At 40.7% G+C, this 25,812-nt stretch overlaps 2 protein-coding genes across 6 annotated transcripts in view; one reads left to right on the top strand and one right to left on the bottom strand.

The window, feature by feature from the left end:
* The window catches only part of LOC125079293 (60S ribosomal protein L39-like), a 31,603-nt gene extending 22,328 nt beyond the window's left edge, over positions 1 to 9,275 (top strand). For 2 of the 5 annotated variants that reach the window (XM_047692802.1, XM_047692801.1), the window contains exon 2: positions 8,866 to 9,275. In XM_047692802.1, coding sequence (XP_047548758.1) covers positions 8,918 to 9,073 — 156 coding nt within the window. In that variant the 5' untranslated portion in view covers positions 8,866 to 8,917 and the 3' untranslated portion in view covers positions 9,074 to 9,275. Of the gene's footprint in view, positions 1 to 4,441; positions 4,456 to 4,866; positions 4,987 to 8,865 lie in introns of those variants that run through there. The other 3 variants (XM_047692800.1, XM_047692799.1, XM_047692803.1) reach the window with 3 other exon arrangements.
* NLRP14 (NLR family pyrin domain containing 14) overlaps positions 1 to 25,382 on the bottom strand; it is a 28,776-nt gene extending 3,394 nt beyond the window's left edge. Inside the window, exons 1-9 of the mRNA XM_047693536.1 lie at positions 25,091 to 25,382; positions 24,254 to 24,325; positions 19,319 to 20,912; positions 15,397 to 15,561; positions 12,429 to 12,596; positions 10,166 to 10,336; positions 9,634 to 9,804; positions 7,180 to 7,350; positions 4,796 to 4,966 (exon numbers count right to left, since the gene is read on the bottom strand). Coding sequence (XP_047549492.1) covers positions 4,796 to 4,966; positions 7,180 to 7,350; positions 9,634 to 9,804; positions 10,166 to 10,336; positions 12,429 to 12,596; positions 15,397 to 15,561; positions 19,319 to 20,912; positions 24,254 to 24,325; positions 25,091 to 25,382 — 2,975 coding nt within the window. The remainder of the gene's footprint in view (positions 1 to 4,795; positions 4,967 to 7,179; positions 7,351 to 9,633; positions 9,805 to 10,165; positions 10,337 to 12,428; positions 12,597 to 15,396; positions 15,562 to 19,318; positions 20,913 to 24,253; positions 24,326 to 25,090) is intronic.
* Positions 25,383 to 25,812: the final 430 nt, after the last annotated feature.

The following is a 25,812-nucleotide window of genomic DNA, read 5'->3' as shown; positions in this document are numbered from 1 at the left end:
GTTGTATTCTTTGAAAAGTAAAATGAGAAAAAGCTGAAACTGTCAATATCAGGAAAAGAGATATCAGCAGATGTCTAAATCACTGGAGATGATCAGAAGTTGAGCAGACAATAAAATATCAGACACTTGCCAAGAGATTTAAAAATTTAGCCGAAATGGATAAAATCATAGGAATAATTTTACCAAAAATTACTAAGAGGAAACTTACATAAATGTGTGATCATTTTAAAAATTGAATCACAAGTCAAATCTCCACAGATCATATAGCTTTACCAGAAATTTCTACAAAGTTCAAGGAAGAAATAATTCTAATCTTACTCAAACCCTCCTAAGAAAAACAAAGAAGGATTACTCCCAAACTCATTTTTTGAAAATACTGTAATCTGGATACCAAAACTTGATGGGAACTGCATAAGAAAATTATAACTTAATCTCCATTATAAACAAAGATGTTAAAATAGTCCTCTATCAACAAAATGAAGTGCACGAAGTATAGGAGATACCATGACCAAGTTGGTTTTGAGCCTCCCACCCCCAATCTAATATATATAATAAAAATCAGTGTGATTTACCACAGTTGACACATTTCATAAATCCCAACATGTATTCATAATTTAGAAAGAAAATAAAAAATTCTTAGCAAACTAAAAACAGGAACCTTCTTAAATTAATAAAAGAGAAACGTTGAAATTTTGCTTTTGACAAATTTTGCTTTTAACACTGAAAATAACACAGGGAAGCCCAGTATCTCCAGACATTCTATCACATGTCTTACAAGATACTAAGGCAGTAAGAAGAAAAAAGGAAAAGAATAGAAAAGGGGAAAAAAAAAAACCCAAAACCCTGTTATTCTCAAAAGAGAGGACTCTACCTAGAAGATCCAAACAAATACGAATAAGCAATTATAATTAACTACAGGATGTGATAAGCTACTGGATATGAAATTAATATACAAAAACCCAACTGTGTTTCTATCTATAAGGAATAAATAAAATGAAAAAATAACAAAAATACCCATTTTTGGGGAACCTGGGTGGCTCAGTGGGTTAAGCATCTGCCTTTGCCTCAGGTCATAATCCCAGGGTCCTGGGATGGAGCCCTGCATAGGGCTCCTTGCTTAGTGGGGAGATTGCTTCTCCCTCTGCCTCTGCCTGCCACTCCTCCTGTTTGTGCTCTCTGTCAAATAATTAAATCGTTAAAAAAAATACCCTTTTCCAAATACTATTGCAATATAACAAGTACTTAGAAATAAAGTTAAACAGCAAAATAGAGGGCCACTACAGGAAAAATTACTAAGCTTTATTGATATAGCTAAGTAAATAAGGATCTATCATAATTGATAGGTTCAATGCAATTCCAATCAAAATGCCACCTTTATGTGTAGGCGTGGATACATGGGGAGGCTCACGTGCACGTGTGTGTAACTTGGTAAGCCAATATTTAAAATTTTGTTTGGAAATGCGAAGGGAGAACCCAGCAACAGACCCATGCACCAATGTACTGATTTATAACAAAGGTGGCCCTGCCAAACAGTGAGGAAAGAAAGAGAGTCATTAAATTTTGCTAGAAAAGATGTATCCACATAGAAAAAATATTAAACTGGACTGACCTCCAACCATATTTTAAAATCTCAAATGCTGGGGTGCCTGGGTGGCTCAGTGGGTTAGGCCTCTGCCTTCGGCTCAGGTCATGATCTCGGGGTCCTGGGATCGAGCCCCGCATTGGGCTCTCTACTCCACAAGCAAGGAGCCTGCTACTCCATCTCTCTCTGCCTGCCTCTCTGCCTACTGATCTCTATCAAATAAATAAATAAAATCTTAAAAAAAAACTCAAATGCTTCATAAGTTGCCTTTTACATTTAGAAAATAGAAGAAGGTCTTCAGAGTCCTGAATCCAAATTTAGAATTTGCCAGTGTTGGGAAAAATGTCCTGAACAATTACAAAAAGCACTAACAATAAAAGAATAACCTGATGTTAACAATTAAGTTCTTCAATTCCATAAAAGACACCATACAGTGTGGAAAGAAAAGCCCAAGTTATTGTCACATATGTAAGCGACAAGGGCTCATAACCAGAATATACTGGAGGAAAAAAAAAACAACCCTACAAATCAGTAAGGCCAAAAATGGCTCACCAAATAGAAGAATGAACAAAACACGTGGAAAAGGAACTTGACAAAAGAGGAAATACAAATGGCTTTTAAGCATCTGAATAAGTATCAGATCTCTAACCAGACACATATTGAAACCAAAGATGCTAAAACACACACCTAATTCCCTAAACTTTAAAAACAAAATTAGACAAAATGGCAAGAACAGAGAACAGGAACTATATCACACACCACCAAGGGCAGAATAAATTAGTACAGTCTTTTTGATAATATCTGATAAATTTAAAGATCTTTTCCCCATTATGTAATAAATCTATCCCTATTTGCCCTAGATAAATATATACATATGTGCCTCAGAATTCATTACTGAAATATTCATCAACAGCACTGGTCAAAAAATAAATGAAAACAATACAAAAGTCCACCTATAATAGAATGGTTATTACATAGTTTGTGGTACAGTCATTCACTGGAATACTTTACTGTGATAAAAATGAACTAACTACAACTACATGAAACAACTGGATGACAAATTCATAACAATGAGCAAAAAAAAAAAAAGGTAACAAAAGAATATAGAGTAGGATTCCCTGTATATAAAATGCAAAACCTGGCAAAATTCAACAATATATTGCTTAGGGCTATATACACTTGCAATCACTGTACAGATAAATAAATGATGGCCACAAACATCAGGATAATGTTTACTTCTTGGGGAGGAAGGAAGAAGCAATTTATAAGGGAGGAGTAGGGGAATTTACTTTCCTGGGCGAATTCAGTTTATTGACCTGGGTGAGGTTATGCACATGATTTTTTTTTAAACAGTTTTATTTGCTTGTTTGTATGTATTTTATATTTCATAGTGAAAATGTTTAAAATGTGAACTTGGCAGATCTTTATTTTTTTCTGTGTATAAACATTTTTTAAAGTTTTTATTTAAATTTCAGTTAACATACAGTGTAGTATTTGTTTCAGGTGTAGAATTTAGTGATTCATCACTTGCATACAACACCTAGTGCTCATCACAAGTGCCTTCCTAATACCCATCACCCATCTAGCCCACCTCCCTCCATTATTCCTTGGTTTGTTCTCTATCATTAAGGGTTGTTTTATATTTGCCTTTTTCTTTTTTTTTTAATCTCACAATCCATCAATTGCTGTCCACATCCACCCAGTGGGATTTGGGTGACAGAGGAAATGGACACAGAAACACTAGTGCTTATGCTGCCATGCAAGGAGTAATAAAGTCCTCAGTCTCTGATGGGATTCTGTGTTTCCTGCCAGTATCCAGGAAATATGGATAGGCTAGTTTACTAGGTTTATAAGCAGGATAAAATTAAATTCCAGACCCAGGGGCACCTGGGTGGCTCAGTGGGTTAAAGCCTCTGCTTTCAGCTCAGGTCATGATCCCAGGATCCTGGGATGGAGCCCTGCATCGGGCTCTCTGCTCAGCAGGGAGCCTGCATCCTCCTCTTTTTCTGCTTGTCTTTCTGCCTACTTGTGGTCTCTGTCAAATAAATAAATAAAATCTTTAAAAAAATAAAAATAAATTCCAGACCCAACAGTTACAGTATCATTATTGTTGAGATAAAAATATATAAACAGTCAATGGACACATAGGTAAAGTAAAGCAGCATTTTCTTGTAAGAGTCAAGGAGACATAGAATATTTGGGTTTCCCACATATGGAGCAAAATTCTTGACCCAGAGATCAATACATTACACTATTTAAGTAAAAATATACTAGACAATATCCATTCAAGATTTAAAAAACATCTAAACAATATATGATTAAACATAAAAAGTACTCAAAACATAGGATAAGATTTTATTAGACCACAGGCTCCTTAAGAGCATAAGTAGTGGGGTGCTAGGTGACTCAGTTAAGTATTGAACTCTTGATTTCAGCTCAGGTCATGATCTTAGGGTTGTGAGCTCAAGCCCTGTGTCAGGCTCAATGCCTGCAGTCTGCTTGGGATTCTCCCCCACTTCTCCCTCTCACTCACATCTGCCCCTCTCCTGCTCATGCTCTCCCTCTAAGATAAATAAAAATCTTAAAAACAAAACAAACAAACAAACCAGCAAAGATAGCATTTCTCCAGATTAAAAACAATGAGCAAATTTTTTTTTTTTTTTTTTTTTTGAGAAAGAGTGCACGTGTGAGAGATCTAGCACAAGCTGGGGTGGGAGGTGAGGGCAAGGGAGGGGAAGAGGGAGAGATAGAATCTTAAGCAGGCTCATGCATACACCCTGAGTGGAGCCTTATGTGGGCTTGGTTGCAAGACCCTGAAATCATGACCTGAGCAGAAATCAAGAGTCGGGTTGTTAAGCAACTGAGCTACCCAGGTACCCCCAAATCTTCACTTTAATTAGAAAATTCAAAGAGAGATGGAATATCTGAAGAATGATAGAACATGGAAGACCTTAAAGCAGGTACCATTTACTTAATACATACTAATACATACTCTGTCTAGGGCACTAAGGAGGACACAATGAATTGTGAAATATGGCTTCAATACTAACAGCACATAATACACAGTGATCCACATATTTGAAATTCAGATTCTCATTTCTGAGAGTAACTTACCTTCTGTCCCATTTATCATCCTTTCTCATGTACTAAATTTCTTCTAGCTATGCAGGCCACCAAATAGGTATCATTTTCCTAATGGAAAACTGAACTTACCCAAGCCTCTCAATATTGCAGTTTGGATGCCTCAAAGCCTCAGACAGAACTTTTACTCCATCATCCTGCAGGTCATTGTGTCCAAGGTCCAGGCTCCGCAGGTGTGTGTTGTTCAAAATAGCGGAAGCCAGATCCAGACAACACGTACTAGTAAGAACACAGCCCAACAATCTGCAAGAAATACAAAAGAGGTGAGACTGTCAGTTGTGAAGCTTAATTAAATTATTCCTAGGAGAGAAGCTGAAGTATCTAAGCCTTTTTCCTGACCCTTTTCTCCCCACAATCCAGGACACACAGAGGAATGTCTAACATTACCAGCAGAAACACATGGGATTTCTTAATGAGCTGAAAACAAAACAGTGGGTAAAGCTGCTTTCTCCCACAAATAAGTTATACCCACCAAGTTTCCAAATCAAGGGTATAAACACTTTTTTCTCTCAAAACAAACAAAATAGATAGAAGTTTACCCAAGGAACCCACAGATCTCTGTGCTTTTAGTTTCTAATATATTTTTAAAATAAAAATACTTTCCAAGAATCTATCCTAAAGTGCTGTTTTCCAAGAAGCAGCAGACTACATAGAAGTTATTTCTTTCAACCCTCTGTAGGGCATTCGAGAGCATGCAGAATCTGCCCTCAAGTGTTCACTTTCCATATTTCATCCCCATCCTACTCATCAAGCATACTCATCTATTTTTTTTTTCTTCCAAATCTGCCACACCTATCTTCAGGTCCCTGCTCTCTTCCTACCTTCTGCCAAGGGTATCTGCACACCACAAAATCCTATTCATCTTTCAAGGCTAAGGTAATTCAGTAGCCTCTGTCCCACTCCTTGCTCCTTGAGACTTTTGTCTTACAAGAATATGTGGAATACGTTGTAACTGGCTTTGTCTTTATTTCCTTGCCATCAGCATTTTATGAGTTAATGGAGGGCAAGTGCATCACCTTAGTAATAACTTTTAATGCCCTCAGAATATAGCTTATATTTGTTGGAAATTTTAGTTGAGCGAATTGGCATGGTCTGCATAGAGGCTATGAAGGTAGCTAAGAGAGCACGAATTTGTCTATGTGCTTACAATGTTAAAGAGAGAAAGTAGACTACGCAAACATCTTGTGTGTATAGGTCACTTAGAAATTGTGGCTAAAATAAAGGTAGTGGATTTAACAATAATTTCCATGAAGTAAAATTTTGTCTTCCAGTTGAATAATAATCAAGGAAGCTTCAGAGAATCACATTGTGTATGTTTTCCTAAACAAAGTAAAGGTACTTATTGGACCCAAGAGTTCAATCACCTTGGTGTTTACCAATGTAACAATCAACTGTTAAACTCTTGTGGAAATTTGATTACCCTGAGTCTAGTCTAGTCAAACGATCTAGAGTTTATAGTTGTAAAAAAAACAATGCTGGAGATTAAACCCTTAATAACTCACCCAGGTGACTAGTCCTATGGGAGGCCCTGGTGGGAAAGTGAGCTGAGATCACTAAGTGACACCTCTATGTTGCTTCACTCTAGCCACAATATTTACAAAATGAAATATTAAATACTAAATATAGTGCATCCATTATTCAATAAGATATTGAATGTATATAGGATATATTCAATATCCAATAAGATAACAGCATATAAGTATTTAAATATTTCTGAAATACTATCCTATGAAAAGGAAACCTCCAAGTCTTATCTATACAGTAATAACAATTACATATACACATACCACACATGTAAATACCCACCCACAGAATAAGAGAACATAGTAATAAAAACAGTTGCTTAATGAGTGGCTTGTTGAACATTTTTATAAATTCCCTTCCTAGTGGGCACCTGGGTGGCTCAGTCCATTAAGCATCCAACTCTTGATTTTGGCTCAGGTTACCATCTCAGGGTTCTGAGATCAAGCCCCATGTATGGCTCTGCGTGTGGCATGGAGTCTGCTTGAGATTCTTTACCTCTGCCTCTGTCCCAGCCTCCCCACTCATGCAACATACTCTTTCCAAAAAGAAAAAAAATTCCCTTCCTGTTTTTTTAAAAGTTGACCTAGTTTTAAACCTGAAAGAAAAACTAGTAGGGCACAGTTTCTGCCTCATGGATGTAAGGTAGAGGACACACAGTAGACTCACTGGGGTACAACCAAAAAAATATATAAAATGGCTGTTCAGTCTGTTGTCTCTGGTCTTCCTTCCCTGAGGGAGGTTGAATTACTGTATTAACTGTTTAAGAAAAATCTGATGAACATACTTCCCCAGCTTGTCTCAAGCAGGGTAAGAGAGAAGGAATCAGCTGTTTATTCTTTTCTCTGACACACACTCAGCTCATCCCTTCTTTCCTCATCTCCCCTACCCTCACAGTAGTCAAAGCACCCAAAGAAAGGTCACAGAAGACCTACTCCAGCTCCTGAAGGTGACAGCTTGGATGCCGAAAGGCATCACACAGAAGCTTTACTCCATCATCCTGTAGCCAGTTTGACCCCAGATCCAGGTGTGTCAGGCTCCTGTTGCACAGGAGAGCGGATGAGAGATGTTCACCACTAAGCGAAGTGAAGTGGCAACGCCTCAGCCTGTAGGAAGGACAGTGTGAGTGAAGATGGAATCACTGCTACTGCCCAGAGGTTCTTATCTTTGGGAAGATTTCATGCTCTGGTACCTTATATCTATTTGCCAACACTCATCTCATCAAATACCCTCCGCCCTTGTTTTTCAGAATGTTTCTTACTATAAATGAAATGTTGGCCTCTTTACACTGGGCACAAATATAGGGCCCAACTGCTGAAGTAGCTACATGGAGCAGAAGAGCAGGCATTTGGAACAGAATGGGAGTAATCACAGAAAAGTATTTTTGTACATAATAAAAGTGGCATTTCTAATCAGTAGGGAAAAGATCTATTATGCCATAAATAATTTGGGAAGGCAGACCTGACATATGGGATAAGCCTTATAACGAATTAGGAATAATTTAACATTTCAAAAATTAAACCATAAAGTGTGTGACAGTTTTTTTTTTTTTGAAAAAAGATATTTCCAATTATGATAAAACTGAGCGGTCATGAGGAGGATTTTGACTTCACAAAAATTTTAAACTTCTGTATTCTAAAAATGACCATAAGAAAGTTAGGAATGCTGTAACATGCTAGGTAAATTATTTGCAACATATAAAAAATAATGGCTTTAAGGTCTATGTGCTTATTAATAACCATATTATATAACATACATAACAGAAAACATCTAGAGGAAAATTAAATCCATGAAGAGATAATTCCTAGAATACTAAAGGCCAAAAACATCTGAAAAGATGCTCAACATCAAATTATTTTTAGTTATCTTCAATTATCTAAATAATATTGATAAGGGGCTCCTGGGCGGCTCAGCCAGTTAAGTATCTGCCATCCACTCAGATAATGGTCCTGGGGTCATCCCCACATCGGGCTCCTTGCTCAGCAGAGAGTCTGCTTCTCCTCCCTCCACCTGCCGCTTCCCCTGGCTTGTGTGCTCCAAGAAATAAAATCTTTAAAGAAAATAATACTGATAAAAAAAAAGTAGATACCCAGTGAAGATCTTAAAATGTAGGCCTCTAGACTGCTGAGGAAATATGAATAATCTGGAGAAAATTTAACCATATCTAACAAAATAAGAATTTTGGCTCATCAGTTCCATGTCTAAAATTGTCTAAGAGCCATGATGAAAATAATCACACTGTGATCCAGCCATACCATGGGATGCTGCATTTCTCTTTAATGGTGCTCATCTAAGCCCAGAATATGGAGCTAGACAGGCAGACTCTAGTCCTGAATCCATCATCTTCTTGTGAGCATTAGGCAAACTACATAATCTTTCTAAGCCTCCTATTTCCTACTGTCCAGTAAGGCACTTAGAACTCAGGTGGCCAATTTGACACCATCAGGTACTTTTGTACAGATTAAACCAGTTTAGCACAGGACCCAGCGCAGAGGAAGGACAGAAGACACGGCAGTTATTAACACCATCATCCTTGTCGTCGTATCTTTACGGATAACAGATGGGAAAAAGCAAGGGACAGAGTATGTTCATAACATTCTCCCTTTTAAAATATATTTCAGCTTTTTCCTCCTTTTTGCTACCATCCTGGTGTGTGGTTGACTGTTCCTCGCCATGTCTTCTCACAAGACGTTCAGAATCAAGCGATTCCTGGCCAAGAAACAAAAGCAGAATCGTCCCATTCCCCAGTGGATTCAGATGAAAACTGGTAATAAAATCAGGTACAACTCCAAGAGGCGTCACTGGAGAAGAACCAAGCTGGGTCTGTAAGGCATCACACTTCATGAGATGGCATACATATCGAAGCTGCATGAGGCTTACATGTTCCTTTTTTCCCCCAACATGTTCCTATCCTATCACTCTGTTAACGTCCCTCCTACCTGGCCAATAGACATGTTTTATCAGGGAAATGATTTTTCTCTCTTACTATGCCTTTACCTCACTAAGTTGGTTCAGAAATAAATGTGAGACCTTTCAGTTGAACTGCTATTGTGTTCTGATTTGTGAAGTACTGAATTCCTCCTCTGTCAGGTCTCACATAGCACTGTCCAATAGAATTTTCTGCAGTGATAGAAATGTCCCATGACAACCAAGTGGCTAGGGGGCGCCTGGGTGGCTCGGTCAGTGAAGTGTCTGCCTTCCACTTAGGGCATGATATTGGCATCCTGGGATTGGAGCTCTGCATCAGGCTTCCCGCTCAGTGGGGAGTCTGTCCCTTGCCCTCTGCCCCTCCCCCGCTTGTGTTTTATAATAAATAAAATCTTTTAAAAAAATAAAATATATTTCAAAATGTAATATACACGGAAGGATGAACACTAGTAGACTCTTACACAAGGCTCTGGAGATTGCACTGTGGGTTTTTCAAAGCATCAGTCACAAATTTTATTCCATCATCTCCCAAGATGTTGTCCGCCAAGCACAAATGTGTCAACATTTTGTTGTTGATGACAGCCAAAGAAAGATCCTCACAACCAGCTACTGTGAGACCACAGCTTTCTAGGCTGAAGGAGAAACACAGAAAGGGAGCAGTCAAATCACAAAGTTCCTGTTTCTCCTCTCCTTTGCAGGGACACTAGTTGGTACTTACACCCCCTATACCTCTACCATAGAATCAAAATGCCACTACAGCTATGTACAGAGAAGAAAAGGAGGAAAACAGTAAAAATAAGCACTCATGAAGAAAAGCAGCATTTAAAACCCAAACAGAAGAGGAAGCAAAGACAGCCTTCATGTAAAGTTCATCCAGGCTTGACAAATGAGCCAAGTGGTGTCAAGGCCCATGCAGTTTGCCCTATCAGCTCTTCACTAAGCCACACCAGGACCGCACAAAGGACCCCAGGAAAACAAATCAGCAAAACTCACGACAGTCTCTCTAGGTGACACTTGGGATGTCCTAAGGCCTCACACAACAGCTTGATCCCATCATCCAATAGGTGATTGGTCGACAAATTCAGAAATCTCAGGCTCTGGCTTCTGAGGAGAGCCTTAGAGATATTTAGACAGCAAACTGTAGTTAGGTCACAGGATTCCAAGCTGGAAAACACGCGCAGAAGAGCATAGGACCCTCCTCAGAGAAGAGCTATGACCACCACTCACCGCTAGAGGGTGTTGTTTCCCAGGCTTTGTGACCCATTCTGAAGACCAGCTTCCCTCCATGGAGTGAGTTCTTTAACTAGGACATGGCTCTGATAACCAGGAAGGGGAGGGGTAGGAGGCTTGTCTCTTCTATCCCCACCTCCCCTATTCCCTATGAAAATATGTATTTATTATTTGAGAGTGAGCAAAAGCATGCATATGGGGGAGGGAAAGAGAAAAATCCTTAAGACCCCCCTGCTGAAGGGCTTGATCCTACCACCCTGAGATCATGACCTGAGGAAAATCAATAGTCGAATACTTAACTGACCAAGCCACCCAGGTGCCCCCCTAAAAAATATTTTTTAAATGATAATCTTTTTTTAAACTAGGAGACATTTCCTCCAACTACATACAACATGGAAGGTGGACTGAAGGGCATTGTGTCCTACCACTCTGACTTCTGAAACAAATGGGCAGAAGTCAGGAGCACAAGCTGTGATTCCCACAGTACTTAGCCCACTTACTTATTCATGGGAGTCAGTTCATATTTTATGAGGAACCCAGTCCTTGAGAGTAAAAACAAGAAGTGAATCAGAAATAATACAGTTTCAAAAATAAAGTAGGGAGGGGCGCCTAGGTGGCTTAGTTGTTAAGCATCTGCCTTCAGCTCAGGTCATGATCCCAGCGTCCTGGGATCCAGCCGGCATCCCGCTCCATGCTTAGCAGGAATCCTGCTTCTCCCTCTCCTGCTGTGTCCCTCTCTGTCAAATAAATAAATATAATCTTTAAAAAAAATAAGTAAAGGAGGGGAGCAGAAGAAGAAAGGAAGAAGTGCATGTAGAGCCCACACTTTTTTAGAGACTCCTATATTTAGAGACCGCTTGTCCTGGGAGAAGCAGGGCCTGATACCAGCTCTTAGTAAGAGGAGGCAGGGGGCAGCAGGTTCCAGGAACTTGGAGTTGCTCTAGTTACTTCTTTGAATCAAGCACTTATCAACTCAGTTCCTCAGGAATTGGTTCTCAAAATAAGGGTGTACATAGGTAGGAAAGAGAAGCTCCCTCCTCAGTCCCGAATTAGACCTCAGTGGATGACTTAGGATACAGCCTAAGGCTGAAAACCCCAACTTGCCCTGAAAAAGTGTTACGGACTGAACTGTGTTCCCCAAAATTCATGTTGAAGGCTGAACTCCCAATGTGACTGTATTTGGAGACAAGGCCTTTAAGGAGATAATTAAGGTTAAATGAGGTCATAAGTGGGGACTCCTGATTCAACAGGACTGGTGTCCTTATAAGAGAGGCACCAGGAATGGGCACACACACACAAAAGGCACGTGAAGGCACTGAGAAAGGGGCTATCTACAAGCCTAAGAGAGAAGTTTCACCAGAAATGCATCCTGTCTGCACCCTGATCTTTAACTTCCAGGCTCCAAACCGAGGAATAAATTTCTGTTTAAGCCCCCCAGTCAGTGGTATTTGGTTGTAGCAGCCCCAATAGAGTGATAAAAAGGGGCGGGGGGAGGGCAGGGGAAACACCTGGGTGGCTCAGTTGGTTAAGTGCATGCCTTCGTCTTGGGTCATGATCCCGGGGTCCTGGGATCCCGTGGGGCTTCCTGCTCCACAGGGAGCCTGCTTCTGCCTCTGCCTCCCTCTCTGTCTCGCATGAATTAAGTTAAAAAAAAAAAAAAAAAAGACTGAGTCTGCTTATCACTGCCCCCACCCCTTACCATTACTGCATTCTTTCCTGAAAGCATTCAAAGATGCAATGAATACACATATGGCTGCACTTAAATATGAACAATTTTAAATCCTTATAAATTCTAGGTTTTTTAAATTTAGGAAATGGAGAGATGGAACTGTACAATGGGGGGGGGGGGAGTCTTCAGTAGGGGGATGGGACCAGTTAAAAGTCCAATCAGGAGAAAATCACCCTGAATCTACTGATTTCTGCTATTTGATATTGTGAAAATAAATTGAAGCTGGCCTGATGAACAACAAATGTCTATTTGGATGGATAAAGGTCTCAGTTACAACAAAAATAACTCACGACTTACCTCAGATTCTGTAGTTTACACTCTGGGTGTTTCAAGGCTTCGCATAATGACTTTACTCCATTGTCCCCTATATCACTCCCTTTCAGGTCAAGATGCATCAGATTCTGGTTGTCAGTCAAATAATTTGCAATATCCTGACAACCACCAGGGAAAGAAAGAAATCTCAACCTTCAGAGGAAAAATATACAGGAGGAATTACAAAATTATCTCTGTCCTATTTACAGCATTCCCTTGATCTTCAAATCCAACTCTTTGATATCTAAATAGTCCTGTCATTTCTTATCTTACTTGGAGTTTCTTTTATTTCACGGGTGGTTATAAATCAGTTTCAGGAGGTTGCTTAGTAAAACAGCTGGGTTACAACTTAGATGTCCATTACATCCTGACAACTGATACTCTCAACTTATTTTGACCTTGGAGAAAAAGAAGGTAGTAACATCAGGAAAAGCAGAAGGAGAGTTTCTGAACTCAATTTCAATAGAAACTACTGGAATAATGAGGGATATTCCAAATATTTCAATTACAGCATTAGTTCACAATATTTATTTATTTTAAAGATTTTATTTATTTATCTGACAGATGGAGATCACAAGTAGGCAGAGAGAGAGGAGAAAGCAGGCTCCCCGCTGAGCAGAGAGCCCGATGCGGGGCTCAATCCCAGGACCCTGAGACCATGACCTGAGCCAAAGGCAGAGGCTTTAACCCACTGAGCCACCCAGTCACCCCAGTGCACAATATTTAATCCTTTAAATAACCCAAGGTGAGTTCATAGTTAATATCAAGTGTTTGATGTGCATCATTAGCAAAACATATTATTGCAAAATATGCTGTCATCTCATGGACTCTGTTAGATGTACAGAGATAGCCCAAAACTAAATTAAATATGCCCATCTTTCTTCCTAGTTATCTGCTACTCAGGCACTGTTAGCTATATCTGATTCTTCTTTAAGTGCCTCTGCTAGCCCCCAATGCTTGGCATGTTCACACTGCTAACTGTTCAAAACATCCCTTTGTAAGATCACCTCACCTCTCCTCCCTTTTGCTCACCACCTACCCCTCACCCTCACTCTCCTTCAGGCCAGGCATAAGAAAACAAAACTTTCACCTATGTACAGCACTAGCCATCATCATCTGATAATAATGCCTAATGTACTTACTAAATGCAAACTGCAAATACAATTTCATGTGTTAAGGAAAAGGGACTTGAGAAAGGTAGGCCACTTTATGGTGGGAAAGACTAAGCTGCCTTCATGGTGTCCTCCCCCATGGAGCCCTCACATACTAGAAGAGGAATCCATTTAGCCCAAAAGAAGGCAATAGCTCTTGTTAGGGGCTTAGACTGGTGACATTCATGGAAAGGGAAATGTAGGGGAGATGTCTGGGGGCAAAGGAAGAGGATTTCCTGGAACCCCGTAATCAGGACTTCTGCACAGTCACCTACCATATCTACGTGCAAAACCAGGCCAAATCTGATTACTTGGAACCCAAGGACAATCTCACTAAAAACATGGAGGTTCCAAGGAAAATACTTGGGGGGAATCCTGCCCCCACCCCAAAGAACAACATCAATCTCCAGCACTAATCATTTGTTCAACACTCAGTACATATTCCTGAGCACCGATTACACACATGTTACAAGCACTAATGAGTACAGGAGTAAGTAGGATCAGTTCCAGCTCCCAGTACAGTCAGTGGACAAGGGGAAAGATGTGTAAACCAGCCCATGTAACTAAGTGATAGGGTCTGTAGAATCAAATTAAGATGTAATAACGAGGGGCGCCTGGGTGGCTCAGTGGGTTAAGCCGCTGCCTTCGGCTCAGGTCATGATCCCAGGTCCTGGGTTCAAGCCCCACATCGGGCTTTCTGCTCAGCGGGGAGCCTGCTTCCTCCTCTCTCTCTGCCTGCCTCTCTGCCTGCTTGTGATTTCTGTCAAATAAATAAATAAAATCTTTAAAAAAAAAAGATGTAATAACGACTGAAAGAGCAAATATTGGCAAGGATGAGGAGCAGCAGGGACTTTCCTATACTGCTGGTAAACCTGAAAAATAGTACAACCACTCTCAAGAGCTAGTTGGCAATTTCCCAACAAGTTAACACCCATCTGTGAACTAGCAGTTCTATTTCAAAATATTAGCCCAAGAGATGAAAACCTGTGTCACACAGAAAAAAATGTGTCCGAAGATAGTCCTAGCAGCCTTATTCATAATGGCGCCAAACTGGAAACAGCCCAGGGGTCTATTCAAAAGAGAATGCAGGAGTTGGTCTATCATACAATGGCATGTGTATCAATAATGAACTACTGAAGCATGCAAATACCTACATGGGTAATTTTTTTAAGTATCATGTTGAGCAAAAGAATACTGACACAACAAGTACATACTGACCATATGAAACAATCATTTACAGGAACAGAACAAGCTAACCTATAGCAATAAAAGGTTAGAAAGGGGTTGCTCCTGAGACTGGATAGGGTAAGAAAACTGAACAGAAGTGGGTAGAAGGAAATTTCAGGTGATATGTTTTCTATCTTATTTTGAATACTGGTCACTAGGTGTACACAATCATCAAAAAAAAAAAAAAAACAACCCAAAAAAACAAAATAAAACAAAACAAAAACGAGACACATATGTGTATTTTATTAAAAGTAAACTACTCAATAGAACTCACCTTTGAAATTGCTGTTGAACTGCCTAGAATGCCTTATCTCTTTGTTGTTCTTCATCTAGGAAATTCCTTATCAAGCCTCAAAACCCACATGTCGACAGGTGCTACACTCCATGCAATCTTTCCCAGAAGAAGCTAGTCATGCCCCCACATCCCCAGAGGTTTCCACTGTGGTGTTCTTAGAGTATTTTACACAGTGGAGTTTAAGTATTTATCACTGGATCTACCTAATAAGTAGCAGCAGGAGGTGGGACAAAGAAAGAAGTTGAAATAAATCCACTAAGTGTTCTCATGCCGAACTTACAGTAGTTTTTGTAGTTTACAGTTTGGATGCCTCAGTTCTTGATAAAAAGTCTTCATGGCTAATTCACTGAGGTTGCTATGACACAGTTCCAGTTCTCTCAAGTGCTCATTTGTACGAAGCACAGAACAGAGATCTTGCCAGCAATGAGTAATGTGACCACCATCCCTTTGCCTAAACAATCAAGAAAAAAAAAAACAAGACAGGTGTAGCTCTTTCAGCCCATGCAAATCTCAGAAGATGGTATCAGGTGGAAGTAAGCTATTCTGGAAATGGCGAGTGCACCACTGCCAGCCTGGCATGGGCACAGTCCCCCCAACGTCTTCCTCTTGGCACTCCAGGAGGCTTTGTTTGCTCAAAAACTCCCTCACCCCTTCAACACACAAAGTTACACTAGAGAGACTTTGTTTTGGAGGACGAGACTTAGGAAGGACGACAGAGGTCTTCAAATATCCAAAAAGCCAGTATCTAGAAGAAAAATAATCTAAGACCCACAAAGAGTGAGTATAGGAGTAGTGGGTAGAGATCCAGACACAGGGGTGGAGGTTAAGAACCACAGGTTACGGGGCACCTGGGTGGATCAGTGAGTTGGGCTGCTGCCTTCGGCTCAGGTCATGATCTCAGAGTCCTGGGATTGAGTCCCGCATCGGGCTCTCTGCTCGGCAGGGAGCCTGCTTCCCTCTCTCTCTCTCTCTCTCTCTGCCTCTCTGCCTACTTGTGATCTGTCTCTGTCAAATAAATAAATAAAATCTTAAAAAAAAAAAAAAAAGAACCACAGGTTATGAGCTGCAGTTCTCCAGTGTACTAGACACCTGACTTTAGGTAAATCACATCAGTGCTATGAACTTTGAGCTTTCTTCATCTGTGAAATGGGAATTCCATCTCCCTTCATGGGATTGTGAGGATCTAATAGTCAAGTTAGGTGCACACACAAAAGCACTCTGTAGATTTGTAAGTATTAGGCATACTTTCAATAAGCTCATTATAAACAAAGGTTAATAAAGAACAAAACAGGATAGCCTTATAAGCGTAAGCTCTGGAACAAAACAGTCCTGAGCCCCAACACTGCCATTCGCTAACATGGGTGATTCTGGCAGTGCTACTAACTTATGTATGTCTCCACTGCTGCTCCTTGAACAATGAAGATAATAGTATCGATTTCTTAGGATTACTGTGAAGATTCAGTAGGACAATCTATAGAAAACTCTTGGCAAATGTTTTCCACTGTAAAGGCTTACAACTGATAGCTGCCCTTATTCATATTAAAATATATAAAAATCTAGCATGTTGCTTTACACAAACAGCTGCTGTAGGAGAGGGAAGAAGTATCTTTTTCCTTGTGTCCTCCTAGCTTCTAGAGGGGCCCTGTAAATTGGACTGACAAACGACAGATTAATAAGAGAACAGCATCCCAGTTATATTAGCATGTGCATTGTGGATACACGTGGGTGAAATTAGTGAGGAGTGACTTAAAGGGGTAGGTAGAATTTGGAGTTTATATAGCTAATTTAGCAGGAAAAAGGCAGGGGGAGAAAAGTCACTTGTGGAAAAACAAATGACTTGTTGGAAAGATAAATGTACCCTAAAGAAAACAGATAAGTGGGGCGCCTGGGTGGCTCAGTGGGTTGGGCCGCTGCCTTGGGCTCGGGTCGTGGTCTCGGGGTCCTGGGATCGAGTCCCGCATCGGGTTCTCTGCTCGGCAGGGATCCTGCTTCCCTCTCTCTGCCTGCCTCTCCATCTACTTGTGATCTCTCTCTGTCAAATAAATAAAATCTTTAAAAAAAAAAAAAAGAAAAAACAGATAAGACATGATAGTTTATGACAGTGTCTGTCTGGTTATGGGGTCAACTTCTGTCTCTAAGAAGAAAGTAGAGAAATTGCTTCCAGGGAGGGGATTTAAGACAGTTGAGTTCTTTTTGGAGGCTCTGCTTCTAGGCAGGTGAGGTGTTTCAGGAACTCATATGCCTTCAGTTCAAAATACTTATGGGGATGCCTGAGTGGCTCAGTTGGTTATGTCACTGCCTTTGGCTCCGGTCATGATCCCAGGGTCTGGGGTCAAGTCCCACATCAGGCTCCTTGCTCAGTGGGGAGCCTGCTTCTCTCTCTGCCTCTGTCTGCCACTCTGCCTGCTTGTGCGCACTCTCTCTCTCTGTCTCTCTCTCTCTGACAAATAAATAAACTCTTAAAAAAAAAACACTTCTTATGGAAAAGTGGCATATTTAGGGGTGGCATATCCTGATCTCCATCACCACTCAATAAATACTGACTCTCCCATATCTTACTTACCTTGGAATGAATAACATTGCAGAGTGCTGTCTCTATATCACCTGAGGTCTTAAATTTGATAAAACTAGGCAATAAATCATTCAAACATTTAAGTGCTTACTATGTAGAAATGCCATAGGATATAATGGTGAACAGGAGAGATGCTGTTAAATTTACAACATTATTATATTATAGAAGACACTGACCCACCTGTAATGTGCCTCTTAAAGGACTGGGTTCTCAGACTTAATTTAGCAACAATGCCAGCTCTAATATTAGGTAACACTAGGACACAGGTGAGGGGAAGGCAGCATGAGGACTAGCAATATAATGGCCAGAATGCCTTCCTAATATTATTAGGCATAAAATACATTCTAATGCACTGGGTCCAAATCACAGCTCTGATCAGAACCACTAAGTCAGAATTGAGAAAACAGACGAGATTATTTACAATACCCCAAGGACAGTAAAGATCACGGCATCCCAGCCTATGATTCTACTCCCACAGCAGAAGAGAAATATGTAGGTCCTTATAAGAGACATGGTTCTGCCAACTGTACGTAATGGTGGTGAGGCAACGTGGGTCAAGTTGGAAAACCAAGGAATTAACAATCAGTTTGACCTCAGTCAAGTTGATATCTTCTTGGTACCTCAGGGTTTTTACTAGTAAAATGGAAATAACAGCATCTTCCTGGGATTGTTGAGAGATGCATTGAGTTGAGACTCAGAAGACTGTTGGGCATGTGTCAAGCAGATGCTAGCTACTGTCTGATGTGTGCTTGAATCAATAATGGTACACTTACTTTCTAGGTGAACTACTGTGAATCGCAGTTTTGTAATCCCAAAAATAGAGATATACTTTTGACCAGCATCAAATTGGATAATTGGTTAAATATCCCATGTGCTATATAACTATATGTCACATAGTAAGCCCTCAATTTCAGTTAAATCTAGAGCTAATCCCATAATTCAATTCTTCCCTTAGACATAGACGGATAGAGTCAGAAAAGGAACTCATGGAAGGGAAAAAGGTAAAATAGGCTTCAAATGCTAATGATTCATTTATTCTTTCAAAATATTCATTCAGCTCCTACTGTTTCTTATCCAAATCAGACTCTCCTGTTAGGTGTTAAAGGGCTGAGACCTTTCATGAACTACAAAGTAAAGGATGACCTCTGTCTAGGCAATGGGGAAGGTGAGCTAGGTTGGTAGCTTACAGAGGAACAGAGCCCAGAGAGATGCCCTGTGTCAACTAGCTTCAGCAAGAAATTCCTGGTCTCTAGTCCTTCTGGAGTGCATTCTTTTAAAAGTTAAATATATGTTCCACAGTGGATCCAACTTTGTGCTAGGTCACATGCATCCCTGAGGACTAAAGATTATTTCTAGTTGTTAAGGGGGTTGCCAGGTAATTGCTGTCAGCCACGCCACTTTTTTGAGATTGCCCTCAGGCCAAGACAGTCATTTCAGGCAAGTTTTTGTCCTTTTCCCACCAGTAGGCACAACTGGTTGATATAGGTTTTGGTGTTTGGCCTCCTTGCCTCAAGGTGGGGCAACTCTGACGGTAATCCTGGCTCTGCGACCTCAGCTAAACAAGTCCCCTCCCCTCTCTCTGATGAAATTTCCTTCCATCACTCCCGGGACAGGGCATCTCCCCACTTACCAAAGTGCAGCTGGGTGGCTTGAGTTTAACATTGTCTCACATGACACAGTTACAGACAGTTTAAAGGCCCGTAAGCACTGGCAGTGCTTAAGGCAGAATGAAGACACAAGCAAGTGGACTTTCCCACAAACATCAATAACAGCCTTTTGGAAAGGTTTCATTGCCTGGCTTATAAATGTTTCATCTTGAGTCTCATACAGACAGAGAAACAACTCCAGAAATTCTAACTGTGTTGGAAAATGTTCACTTTTCCCCAGGATCTCCAGCCACCGAAGGATCTTCCCTTTTATCTCCAGCGACATTGTACAGTTCAAAGTTGTCTCCAGTTGTTTCACTAGATCTTCATTCAAAAGGCCAAACAAAAAGCATTTCATCTGCGTCAAATGGGGATCTTGACGACTGTTGGCTTCAAGCAATAGCTTCACATCTTCAAATGACTGAAGGGAACGGTCCCTGATCTCCCAGTTGTCTTTCAATACATAGAACATAGCTGCAAGAAACTCCTGAACATGCAGGTGGGTGAACACATAGCAATTTTCATACTCCATGTCCTTTTGAAGGATATTCCTGTCCAGGAAAATCGACACATCCGATTTAGTTAACCCATGCTTTCTGAGATCTTCCCTGTAGAACACAGATGTCAGAGTCCACACTCCTTTGGCAGCCAAGTGGCACAGGCTCCTCAGTTGGGTTTGGTTGGGTAGACTAGTACAGCTTCCATCTACTGGTGCGAAGAAGCTAGAGGTATAGCAGGTGAACAGAGTGGTGGTTGTTTTGCAGGTTAATGAGACATCACCACCCATCTCCATCTGCTGCTCCAGATAGGTGCAGATGGTCCAGCACACCAGGGGGACTTTGCACATGCTGAAAAGCATCTCATTGCTTCTTAGTGAGTTGAATACCTGGAAGGCCCTCTTCTTGTCTTCAAAAAACTGATAAATATACTCCTTTCTTGCACTCTCGGACATACCCAGCAGCTCTACAGAACGCTGGTTCTTCAACAAAGGCTTTAGTTTCTTACAAGCTGTAGGTCTCGTTGTCACCAATAAAGAGGACTCAGGGAGCATCACTTTCCTCAGCAGACTACTCATAAGGAAGGACACTGGGTGTACCTGGGTCCAGTCTTCACAAAGCACAAACTCAGGCTCCTCAAAGGCAAAGTTCAGTTCATCAAAACTATCAATAATAAAAAGGAGACTACTTGGCTCAGACATTATCCTTTCAATAGGACCTTCCCTGCTAGGCCAGTCCTTTGATACCATTTGAACAAAGCTTTGTTCTCTCAACTGGTTGACTTCTCTTGCATTGAAATAAAAAACATAGCTAAACCTCTGCTGATAGAGATTGCCCTGGGCCCAATCTACTATTGCTTTTCTCACCAAGGTTGTTTTCCCAACTCCAGCAGCCCCCTGGAGCACGATAGTCTGGGGCTGCTCACCGGTTTTCACATCCACGTCGAATAGATGTTCCAACAGTTCTTGATCTTCCTGAGCAACTCCAAGATGGAAATCTTCAGGTTCTCCAAACAAAGACTTCTTATCCCCCATGATACAAAATTTTTCCTTTATTTGGATTCTGTATTCTGTTCCATCACCTAAGTCAGAATATAGCAGGAAAAAACAAGCAAAAAAAAAAAAAAAACAAAGATATACATGATCAAGGCAAATTCTATGAATTACAAAGTACAGTGTTAAGAACACTCTACTCGGCTCAAATCAAAGTGCAGCTGGTTTATTTATTGTTTTTATAAAATTTTTAATTTATTTGACAGAGAGAGGGGGAAATACACAGAGAGCAAGCACAAGCAGGGGGGAATGGCAGGCAGGGGAGAAGCGGGCTTCCTGCTCAGCAAGGAGCCGGATGTGGGCCTTGGCCCCAAGACCGGGGGTCATGACCTGAGCCGAAGGCAGATGTTCAACTAACTGAACCACTTAGGCACCCCAAGTCAGCTGGTTTAGATAAGAATGTAAAACAAACAAACAGAAAACCTGCATAAGAAACTGAAAAAACAAAACTGAACATGCAGAAGGATGACTTTGGAGTAGCAAGTAAAAATTAGATTCACTCTACAAATATGTTCTCTTAATACAAATACCATATGATTTCACTCATATGTGAAATTTAAGAAACAAAACAGGGGCGCCTGGGTGGCTCAGTGGGTTAAAGCCTCTACCTTCAGCTCAGGTCATGATCTCAGGGTCCTGGAATGGAGCCCCGCATCGGGCTCTCTGCTTAGCGGGGAACCTGCTTCCCCCTCTCTCTCTGTCTGCCTCTCTGCCTACTTGTGATCTGTCAAATAAATAAAAAATCTTAAAAAAAAAAACCAGATGAACACAGGGGAAGGGAAGGGAGAATATGAAAACGGAGAGGGAAACAAACTGTAAGAGATTCTGGACTCTAGGAAACAAATAGAGTTGCTAGAGGGGAGGTAGATGTGGGGTGATGGGATAATTGGGTGAAGGACATTAAGGAGGGCACTTGATGTAATGAGTACTGGGGTTATATGCAATTGATAAATCACTAATTTCTCCCCCTGAAACTAATAGTACACTGTATGTTAACTAACTTGAATTTAAATAAAACAAAAAAAGAAATTTTTTCTTTGTACTTTTCCTCTACAGAGAAAAAAAGAGGACTATATGGAGGACCTGAAGATACATATGAATCCACAGATCAAAATAATCCACTTTATAGTAAAACATTAATAGAAATGAACATCGAAGCATAGCCTGAAGAATATTAAAAGAAAAGAAAAGTATTCCCTTTCCTAGATATGTCTCCTCAGGCATGGGAAACAAAAAGCAAAAATAAACTACTGGGACCGCAAGAATATAAAAATCTCCTGCAGAGCAAAGGAAACAAATCAACAAAACTAACACACAACCTATTGAATGGGAGAAGATATTTGCAAAGGATGTACCTGACAAAGGGTTAGTATCCAAACTATATAGAGAACTTCTACAACTCAGGGCACCTGGCTGACTCAGTCTGTGGAGCATGTGACTGACTCTTGGTTGTAAGTTCAAGCCCCATGTTGGGTGTAGAGATTACTTAACATTAAAAAAAAAAAAAAAAAAAAAAAGGACGCCTACAACTCGACATCGAAAAAATAATCCAGTTAAAAATGGGAAGACATGAACATGAAAAAGTGCTCCCATCACTCATCATCAGGGAAATACAAATCAAAACCACAATGAGATACTATCTCACGCCAGTCAGAATGGCTAAAATTAACAAGTCAGGAAATGACAGATGCTGGCAAGGACGTGGAGAGAGGGGAACCCTCCTACACTGTTGGTGGGAATGCAAGCTGGTGCAGCCACTCTGGAAAACAGCATGGAGGTTCCTCAAAAAGTTGAAAATAGAACTACCCTATGACCCAGCGATTGCACTCTGGGTATTTACCCTAAAGATACAAATGTCGTGATCCGAAGGGGCACGTGCACCCCAATGTTTATAGCAGCAATGTCCACAATAGCCAAACTATGAAAAGAACCTAGATGTCCATCAACAGATGAATGGATAAAGAAGATGTGGTGTGTGTGTACACACACACACACACACACACACACAATGGAATACTATGCAGCCATCAAAAGAAATGAAATCTTGCCATTTGCAACAACATGGGTGGAACTAGAGGGTATTAAGCTGACTGAAATAAGTCAATCAGAGAAAGACAATTATCACATGATCTCCCTGATATGAGGAATTTGAGAGGCAAAGTCAGGGGTTGTGGGGAGTAGGGATGGAAAAAATGAAACAAGATCGGATCGGAAGGGAGAAAAACCATAAGAGACTCTTAATCTCACAAAACAAATTGAGCGTTGCTGGGGGGTGGGGGGCAGGGATAGGGTGGCTAGGTTATGGACATTGGGGAGGGTATGTGCTATGGTGAGCGCTGTGAAATGTTTAAACCTGATGATTCACAGACCTGTACCCCTGGGGCAAATAATACATTATATGTTAATAATAAAATTTGTGGCACCTGGGTGGCTCAGTGGGTTAAACCTCTGCCTTCAGCTCAGGTCATGGTCTCAGGGTCCTGGGATAGAGCCCCATATCGGGATCTCTGCTCAGTGGGGAGCCTGCTTCCCCCTCTCTCTCTATGCCTACCTTTCTGCCTACTTGTGATCTCTGTCAAATAAATAAATAAAATCTTTTCAAAAAAAAATTTTTTTAATGGAAATCATGAACAGACATTTCTCCAAAGAACACCTACAGATGGCCAACAGTTACAAGAAAAGGTGCTCAACATCACTCAACATTAGGGAAATTCAAATATCACTTCACACCAGTCAGAATGGCTCAAATTAACAACACAGGAAACAACAGATATTGCTGAGGATATGGAGAAAAAGAAACCTTCATGCATTGTTGGTGGGAATGCAAACTGGTGCAGCCACAATGGAAAACAGTATGCAGGTTCCTCCAAAAATTAAATACAGAATTACCATATGATCTAGTAATTCCACCACTGGGTATTTACCACAGAATAGAAAACACTAATTCAAAAAGATACATGCATCCCTATGTTTATTGTAACAGTACTTACAATTGCCAGACATAGAAACTCCCAAATGTTTATTGATAAATGAATGGATAAATAAGTGGTGTATGTATACAATGGAATATTACTCAGCCATAAGAAGAATGAAAATTGGTCATCTGCAACAACATGGATGGATCTAGAGAATATAATGCTAAGTGAAATAAGTCAGAGAGACAAATACCACATGGTTTCACTCCTATGTGGAATTTAAGAAACAAAATAAATGGAAAAAGAAAAAAAAAAAAAAAAAGGAAAACCATGAAACAGACTCTTAACTATAGAGAACAAACGGATGGTTACCAGGGGGGGATGGGTGGAATAGGTGAAGGAGATTCAGAGTACACTTACTTCCAAATCTGAAAACAGAGGACACATCTACTCACCCTGCACTGTCTCCTGACCATCTTGTTCCTCTTGTGTCCTGGCATCGCCTGGTCCTATGGTCTGGGCTGTCCCTGTGACAGGTTCCAACAGGATCATGAGATTTACCAAAGACAAGGGGAGCTTTACTGACAGCTAGAACAGGGGTTAGAATGGTCCTTGCTGGTCCAATTCTATGACATCTGGGCTTAAGAAAATGGGAACCAAGAGAGCCTCAGACTCCACAGCTTAGCTAAGGGAAAAGTGATGTGGTGTCAACAGCACTGGAGCAGGACCTTTTGCCAGGCCCTCCCACCATCCTATCACTCTAGTCTAAGTCTATTTCCTGTCTACCTGGACCTCCCAGGAATATGGTGAGGCTCCTGGAAATAATGAATACAACTTTGTAGCTGTAAGGCCTTGGTAAAGAATACAAGAAAGAAATTTGTGAGATCTGTAATATTTCATACTTAGGAATGACAAAAAAATATCAACACGACTTATGTCCCTTGATATTTTGCCCATTCCTCATACTTTAGCAAAGATTTTAAATCCTATTCTAAGTTATTTAAAATTTAATGCAGCCTATGACTATTTGCAGTTCAGGCAAAGGAACACTAGATGGGACAATTCTTATTATTCAATTCCTTTAATCATTCTAGCTGGTACAAGATGGATGAATTACCCCCAGCTAAGGAGCCAGACTGAGTAATAGTACTCAGAACCCTCCTGCCTCCTCAGGGTTTCTCAAATGATCCAACAATGGTATAATCCCCAAGTCCCTTTCATAGAACCTTGTTGATGGGCCTCAGGAAGCACATCCTTCCCCCAGCCCCAGATCGGTTCCCAGCATTACTCACAGTTGATCTCTGCTGTTGCTCTCTCACACAGATCCTTCAGGTTCATCTTGCCAAAGATTTTGAGAGCCACATTCCAGGCTTGCTCCCCCGGATAATATTTTTTCATCAAACTAGCCAGTTCCTTTCGCTTGGCTTTCTTCACCTCAGCCCAGGGTATCTGGCAGTCCCTGGGCTCCACGGTCTCATTCTTTAAAAATAACTTGAATTTATTCAATTCCTCTTTGTTTAGCTCCTCCAAATACAACAGCAGTCCAAAATCATGAAAGAAGGAAGATGACGATCCATCTGTCATCTTGCTATGGATCAATATTCAGGCTTCAGTGAGAAAAAAACAGAAGAATATGAGTGGAACACCTGAGTGGTACAGTCAGTTGAGGGTCTGACTCTTGGTTTCTGCTCAGGTGATTATCTCAGGTTTGGGAGATGGAGCCCTGTATAGGGCTCCATGCTCTGTGTAGAGTCTGCTTAAGGCTCTGTTCCTCTCCCTCTGCACCCCCCTCCACTGCACACTAAAATAAAAATAAATCCTTAAAGAAAAAGCATAAGAGACTCAAACTCCGGAAACAAACGGAGGGTTACTGTGGGCGGCGAGGATGGAGTGGCTGCATGGACACTGGGGAGGGTAGGTGTTGTGGTCAACACTGGGTGTTGTATAAGACTGATAAATCACAGACCTGTACTCCTGAAATAATACATATATGTTAATAAAAAAGAGCTAAAGT

This window comes from Lutra lutra, chromosome 10, assembly GCF_902655055.1.
Source record: "Lutra lutra chromosome 10, mLutLut1.2, whole genome shotgun sequence".
Classification (NCBI taxonomy): Eukaryota; Metazoa; Chordata; class Mammalia; order Carnivora; family Mustelidae; genus Lutra; species Lutra lutra.
This window is presented reverse-complemented; position numbering and strand designations above follow the sequence as displayed.